A 7,725-nucleotide genomic window follows, 5' to 3' on the forward strand; every position below is an offset into this window, starting at 1 on the left:
GTGGTTAGGGCATCCGTCTACCACATGGGAAGTCCGCGGTTCAAACCCCGGGCCTCCTTGACCCGTGTGGAGCTGGCCCATGCGCAGTGCTGATGCGCGCAAGGAGTGCCCTGCCACGCGGGGCTGTCCCCCACGTAGGGGAACCCCACATGCAAGGAGTGCACCCCGTAAGGCGAGCCACCCAGCGCGAAACAAAGTGCAGCCTGCCCAGGAATGGCGCTGCACACACAGAGATCTGACACAACAAGATGACGCAACAAAAAGAAACAGATTCCCGTGCGGCTGACAACAGCAGAAGCGGACAAAGAAGACGCAGCAAATAGACACCGAGAACAGACAACCGGAGTGGGGGGGGAGGGGAGAGGAATAAATAAATAAATAAATAAATCTTTTTTAAAAAATGTATTTCAAATAGCAGAGGACAATTAGGAGGCAGGGAGGAAGCAATATTAAGCAGGAAGGGTGTGGTAATTCAAAGAAAGACATTCTGCTGACTTTTCTGGAATTTCCAGGGCATAGGATTCTTCCAGTCTGGAAGAGAACCAGGCTCCTTGCTCTTTGCCTGCGCCTATAGATGACGCTCAGAGGCCAGAGGTCAAACGGGCCGCTCTGCTCCCGTGCCGTGCTTCCCAGGGGCAGGCTTCCCTGAACGTGAGTCCTCCAGAGCAGTGGGCGCTGCGCCCTTCTGAACCTGGGTATGGTCACTTTAAACTGCAGGTGTCCTAATTTTGCTGCTTCAATTACCTGTCAGGGATTCTTCCTAATCTGTGGAGGCAGCTGGCATTGGTGCCATTCACCACTTCTTTCACATGGTCTATTACCCTTGTCTTGGTGGACGGGAAAACCTCCCTTGAAGAACTTACCTCTGGCTGTGGGTACAGGTGCCGCCAATTGGTATTATGAAGCAACATAATTGTTAAGCTGCCTTGGATACCAGTGGATGAGAAAGTGGGGGCAAGGGGGAGGGGGGGCGATTTGTGGCAAGAATATTTTGACCTGAATAATGCACTGTGTTTGGTTAGTGTACATTCTTTTAAAAAATGCATTAAAATAGTTCTGTTTTTGGTAGTAAAGTTTATTATGTTTTGATACTTTAATAAAATGCAAGAGGATAAATAATGTATTTATTATTTCATTTTCTTGGTTCACATTTGAAGGAACAGGAAGCATGGGGGGTCCAAGAGAATGGACTTCGATGGGGTTTGGAGGGTCGAGAATCCAGTTTGACATGTCTTTTCTTTGCATGGATCCCTGCTGGGGTGCTGACTTCCCACTTGCAAGGCTGGAGACTCCATCCTCTCTCCCCTCTCCTGCCCTCACCCTGCCACCTTCCCTGACACATATTTCAGAATGAAGGTTTTGAAGGGTTCTGGCCCAGGACAGGTTCTGGAATGGAATCCTTTCCTTCCATCCAGAAGTCACATGCTGAATGGTTTCCACCTTGATCCTAATTTCTCTTCAGGGCTCTTGGACACCCCAGCCCATATCAAGCGTTCTCTTCTCCTGGTCACATATTCTCTGGCTTGGGTTCTCCGAGCACTGTTTTCTGTAGACTGAACAGGGCTTTCCAGTCAAGGTCCACCTGAGGTAAAACCTCAGAGGAGGCCAAGTTCACCGTTGAGCAGCCTCTGTTCTCCTGGTGGCTCTAAGCCCAGAAGCTTCCCTATTTTGTCTTTTCGGAAACCAGTCTCAGGAATGAGTTCACAGTGAGGTTAAAAGGAGTGTTGATTAGTGCTAGTAACAGCTGACATTTATCAGTTAGGAACTCTGCCAGTACCCATAGGCATTAGCTCCTCCACTCCTCCTGACCTCCTTTACTACCCCTCTTACAGAGGAGGACCTGGGGGTGAGGAGCGGCTTGACACCTGTGCTTGTTTCTTTTTTAACACTTTTTTTTTTTTAAGTTAATAGGATGGAGGAATAGAGTATGGATTAGAGTGGATTTACTGATATTCTATTCTTGAACTATTGTGAATAATCGAAGAAAATGTGGCATTGGTGTGGAGAAAGTGGCCATGGTGGCTGCTGGGGGTAGGGAGTGGGAGGAGGAGATGTGATGTGGGGTATTTTTGGGACTTGGAGTTGTCCTGGGTGGTGCTGAAGGGACAGTTACCAGACATTGTATGTCCTCCCATGGCCCACTGGGTGGACTGTGGGAGACTGAGGGCTATGGTGTGGACCATTGACCATGAGGTGCAGCGGTGCTCAGAGATGTACTCACCAAATGCAATGAATGTCTCATGATGATGGAGGAGGTTGTTGTTATGGGGGGAGGAGTGGGGTGAGGGGGGTGGGGGGTATATGGGTACCTCATATTTTCTGAATGGAACATTAAAAAAATAAAGACAAAAAATAAAAAATGAAAAAAAAGTTAATAGATCACAAAGAACATTACATTAAAAAACATAAGAGGTTCCCATGTAACCCAATCCCCACTACCCCACCCCCATCATTTTTTTTTAAAGATTTATTTATTTAATTCCCCCCCTCCCCCGGTTGTCTGTTCTCTGTGTCTGTTTGCTGCGTCTTGTTTCTTTGTCCGCTTCTGTTGTCGTCAGCAGCAACGGGAAGTGTGGGCGGCGCCATTCCTGGACAGGCTGCGCTTTCTTTCGCGCTGGGCGGCTTTCCTCAGGGGCGCACTCCTTGTGCGTGGGGCTCCCCTACGCGGGGGACACCCTTGCATGGCAGGGCACTCCTTGCGCGCATCAGCACTGCACATGGGCCAGCTCCACATGGGTCAAGGAGGCCCGGAGTTTGAACCGCGGACCTCCCATGTGGTAGACAGACGCCCTAACCACTGGGCCAAGTCCGCTTCCCCCCATCATTTTTGTAAATTGTGTTTTTTTGGGGATTTTTTAAACCATAACATTTCCAAGCAGGTGTGCATATTTTGTGTGGATGTGGTAAATATACTTAACATTAAAGTCACCATTTAAATCATTTTAAAGGACCATACAGAGCATTAAACACTACACAAGGCTGGGCAACCATCACCATTGTCTGGTTTGAGAACATTTCATGACCTCAGATGAGATCCCCACACCTGTGAGCAGTCACTCCCTATTCCCCACATCCTGTAGCCCCTGGCAGCACTGCCTGCTGTCTGTATGGATTTGCCTATTCTGCATATTTCCTATAAATGGAATCTTACAATAGGAGGTCTTGGGTGACTGTCTTCTTACTTAGCACGTTGGCTTCTCGCTTCGTCCACGTTGTCTTCTACATCAATACCTCACTCCTTTTCATGGTTGAATGACATTCCATTGCATGGACGGCTGCCCATCTTGTTATCTCTTCATCTGTTGATGAACAGGTATGTGTATTTTGGTAGTGTTTACCCTCAAGGAATGAATCTCTCAGGTGGGATTTTAGGTATAAAATCAAACGGAAAGAAGCAAGACTTGGGAACAGGGGGTCCTCCTCAGAACGTTCAAGTAAGTGTTTGAAAATCATCTGTTCTGTGGTTGTGGGAGGGACAAGCAGGCCATATCCTCGCACGTGTCCCCACAGATGGAAACAGCTCCCACGCCACTGATGTCTGGAGGGGGGCGTTTGACAGGTGTCCCCCGGTTCCACTGAAAACTGAGGCCTTATAGAAAACTAACTAGTGTGACACACACATGCTCTTTGTACAAGCATAATAGAGGGGAGGAACAGAGGTGGTCACCTGGAAAATTTAATCCCAACTCAGCCCAGCCACCGAGGAGAGAGGCTGTCGGAAGGGACTGTGCTGGGTCCTCAGCCACAGAGGGTGAGGATTCATTATACGACTCCCCATAACACATCGCGTTGGTCTTCTTGAAGACAGGTCACCATCAGTCCAGTCTGAAAACGTTCGGAGGGCCCAAGTGTTCTTTGCGAGGCCAAGCCCTGCAGCGGTTCAGAGCACGGGCTTTAGCGCCCCAGGCTGGAATTCACACACTGCTGCACCCCTGCCAGTCCTGTGACTGTAGGCAAGTGAGACCACCTGTTTCTTTACCTGTAAAGTGGGGGCAGTGATGATAGCTCAAACCCTATGGGTTTTACGATAGTGAAGACCATAAATAGTGGTGCCTGGGAGAAGCAACTTTTCATGTTCTTTTTATTAGAGGTCATCACTGAGATTTTATGGAAGGACGGGCTAGGGGCCAAGCCTGCCAACTCTAGGCTCTTCAATAAATTAAATCATGAGCTCAAATGGTTCAAATGTGTCCCCTCAGCTTGCATTCCTACAGCCTTTGTTAGTTGGTGAATCTTTTGAATTTGGGAGAAAAAAAAAAAACTCACAAAATTTCCCCATTTTGTTTTGGTACCAACGGGCATGTATCCCGGCAGGGTGAGCCTGCCCCCTGGGGAGGCAATGGGGTGTCTGGGGAGGGGAGTTGGGGGGGGGGAGATGGTGGCCCTGCCAGCTGGGGGAGGAGCACAGAGGGGTTTGTGACACTGACAGCTCACAAAGGGCGGCAGAGGATAAATAGGCCTGCGCAGGGGGTGTGGGCTCAGAGGGGTTACTGCTCTCCCAGGACCATTGAAGGCCTGTGGTTAGCTCAGCCTCCATCTCTGCAGCCTGGTAGAGATTTGGTCTGGGGTCCAGATCCCCAGGCACAACCCCCCGCTGGCCCATACCCTCCTCTCTGGGAGGCTCTGAGGCATCGGGGGCTCGAGTGCAGCAGTGTGGAGCCGCTGGGGAGGCACCGCGGCGACCCAGCGCGGCTGCTCCCTCACGGGCCAGCTGACCCGGAAGACCCAGCGAGCCGCCGCGCCAGCGCCGCCGCCGCGCCGCAGCCGGCCATGGGCAGCGGCTGCCTCTTCCCCTCCTACACGGCGCAGAGCGGCTCTGCCATGGGCATGTTCAGCACCGCCATGGGGAAGCTGCAGCGCCAGCTGCGCGGCGGCGAGTACGACCTCTTCAGGTACGCGCCCGTCTTTGAGAGCGACTTCATCCAGGTCTCCAAAAGGGGGGAGGTGATCGACGTGCACAACCGCGTGCGGATGGTGACCGTGGGCATCGCCTGCACCAGCCCCCTCCTGCCCCTCCCCGACGTCATGCTGCTGGCCCGCCCGGCCCCCAGCTGCGAGGACCAGGGCGGACGCGGCCAGGCCACCAAGGGGAGAGGCCGCAAGGCTGCCAAGACCTTGGAGCTCACCAGGCTCCTGCCCTTGAAGTTCGTGAGGATCTCGGTTCACGACCGCGAGAAACAGCAGCTGCGCCTCAAGTTCGCCACCGGCCGATCTTGCTACCTGCAGCTGTGTCCTCCCCTCGATGCTAAGGAAGACCTCTTTACCCTCTGGGAGCAGCTCATCTACCTCCTGCGCCCGCCCGTGGACAGCATCAGCAGCACCCACGCCGTTCCCGCGGGGGACGTGCCGTGCGTGCCCGGGTTGGAGGAAGAGGCCGGGACGCGCCCAGCCGCTGCCGCCTGCCGGGGCCAGGGGGACCAGGACCAGGCGAGCATCAGGAGCCTCCACATGGACTCAGAGGTGTCCAGGGCCTCCTCTTCCGCTTACGCTGGGGGGGAACCACGCCCGACACCTCCCAAACCCACACCTCCTGCCAAAGGGGCTGCAGCTGGGACAATGGTGGTGACAGTGGCCAAAGCGCCGTGGCAGGTGCGGTGAGTGTGGCAATCATTGAGCACAGCTCAGCCGTGGTGGGAGTGGCCACCAAGGGCTCAGGGGACAGCAAAAGCAGCCTGGTGGTCGCGGGTGTCACCAATGTGCCCTCAAATATCAAGGTTTCCTTGGCGGGCACTGCCAGCCAGACCACGGAGCGCGCTGCCAGCACTGGAGGCGCCACCGCTCCCTCTCCAGAGAGCAGCCTGAGCGTGGCACTCGCGGGCGCAGCAGCGGCCGACCAGCCTGGGGCTGGTGGAGACCGTGGCCTTCGAAGCCAGTTAACCAGGAGCCAGAAGCTGGAAAGATGGGGCTCCGGGGAGCAGCCCCAGAGAGCCTATGCCAGCTTTCCTTAGTGCACTGTAGATAGAGCCATTTAAAATAAAGAGCCACACAAACTCAGAATGGCCTGCCGTGTGCTGTGAGTGACTGCCCATGCCCCGCGGCCCGGGAGGGACCTCACGGTGGGCCGTGATGTCGCCTGTGCTGCAGCAGCGTCCAGGAGCCCCACCTGGCCCAGGTTCAGCAGAACCACGTGGCGCACCTGGGAGTTCTCCAGATTGCCACCCCCGTTCTGGTAGTGGCTTCTCAAGGTTGTGGTGAAAGTCAGGCTGGGGGCTGGGAAGCTTCCCCCCTATCTCCCTCTCCTTGTTACAAACTGTTACAAACTCCTGAAGGTCCACAGCAAAGCATAGCAGCCCGCAGACTTCCTAGGGTATTGCGGGGAGAGGGGACGGGCAGATTTGTTGCGACCAGACAGGAAGACTAGCAATTGCCCTCCTAGGTATAGACCCTGGAGAAACTGCCACCTGTGTCCTAGAAGACTGTGAGAGTGTTTATAACAAAATGAGGTGGACTGTGTCACTGTCCATCAACAGAATCGGTAAGACAGTGGGATGTGAACAGTGAGATGTTATATTATAATACAACAGTGCAAAATCACATCCACACACATTTAGCATAGATGAATCCCCAAATGTTGAGTTAAAAAACAGCAAAGGGCAGTGGATGTGGCTCAGCTGATATAGAGTGTTCACCTACCATATAGGAAGTCCAGGTTGAACCCAGGAACTCCTAGCCTGTGTGGTTAGCTGGCCCCTGTGCAGTGCTGCCATTCAAGGAGTGCCATGCCTCACAGGGCTGTCCCCTGCATTGGGGAGCCACACATGCAAGGAGTGCACCCCTCAAGGAGAGTCATCCTGTGCTAAAGTGCATTCCCCCCAGCAGTGTTGCCACACAGAGAGCTAACACAGCAAGGTGATGCAACAAAATGAGTCACAGATTCCCGGTGCCATTGAGAATGCAAGCAGACACAGAAGAACACAGTGAATGGACACAGAGAGCAGACAATGGGTGGTGGGTGTGTGGGGGCATTAGAAATAAATAAAATAGGTATTTTAAGAAAAAATTATATCATTTTGAAAGATATAATTTCCATCATATAATTTCACTTGTGGGGAGTGGATGTTGCTCAAGTGGCTGAGCACCTGCTTCCCTTTAAAAGGTCCTGGTTTCAAACCTGGTACATCTTAAAAAAGAAAAAAATGTCACTTATGAACTTAAAAAATCTTGTCCAGCATGCTTGTTGTTTGGACAGTCACAGTAGAAGGCACATGTTTAACAAAACCGTAGGCCAAAACGACAGAATGGTAAACACAAAATTCAGGACAGTGGTTCACTCCAGGATGGAAGGTGGGAGATGGGGCCAAGGAGGAGGGCACACAAGCACCTCAAGAAGGTTGACCTGTGACATTTCTAAAGCAAGGTCCTAATATCTCAGACATAGTCGTTCCCTATGTTTTCACTATTCTGTATGTACCAGTGACGATATCTACAAGGGACATATGACAAATTGAAGTTTTTGAAAAATGGTAAATAACATTTAGCAGTTTTTATTACAATCCCCTCATTTCATAGATGAGGACACAGGCTCAGAGAAGGTACTTGCTTGGGTCACACAGGGGGATCTGGGCAGAGCAGGGAGGCACCAGCCCTTGGCTTTACACAAAGCCCTGCCCGAGGCATGGGGGGAGGCAAAGCAGCCTAAGGAGACGGGGGGCACCGTAGGAACCAGACATCTGTGTTCTCACCACCATGACCCAGAAATCTACAGAGATGAACGCCAAAATGCCA

The 7,725-nt window shown here is 52.4% G+C and overlaps 1 protein-coding gene across 1 annotated transcript; it reads left to right on the forward strand.

The window, feature by feature from the left end:
• Positions 1-4,496: 4,496 nt before the first annotated feature.
• Positions 4,497-5,997, forward strand: LOC101446849 (Golgi-associated RAB2 interactor protein 4-like). The gene has a single exon (XM_023585359.2). The coding sequence runs from the start codon at positions 4,771-4,773 to the stop codon at positions 5,596-5,598; it is 828 nt and encodes a 275-aa protein (XP_023441127.2). The 5' UTR covers positions 4,497-4,770; the 3' UTR covers positions 5,599-5,997.
• Positions 5,998-7,725: the final 1,728 nt, after the last annotated feature.

Source organism: Dasypus novemcinctus, chromosome 13 (assembly GCF_030445035.2).
Source record: "Dasypus novemcinctus isolate mDasNov1 chromosome 13, mDasNov1.1.hap2, whole genome shotgun sequence".
In the NCBI taxonomy this organism is placed as follows: Eukaryota; Metazoa; Chordata; class Mammalia; order Cingulata; family Dasypodidae; genus Dasypus; species Dasypus novemcinctus.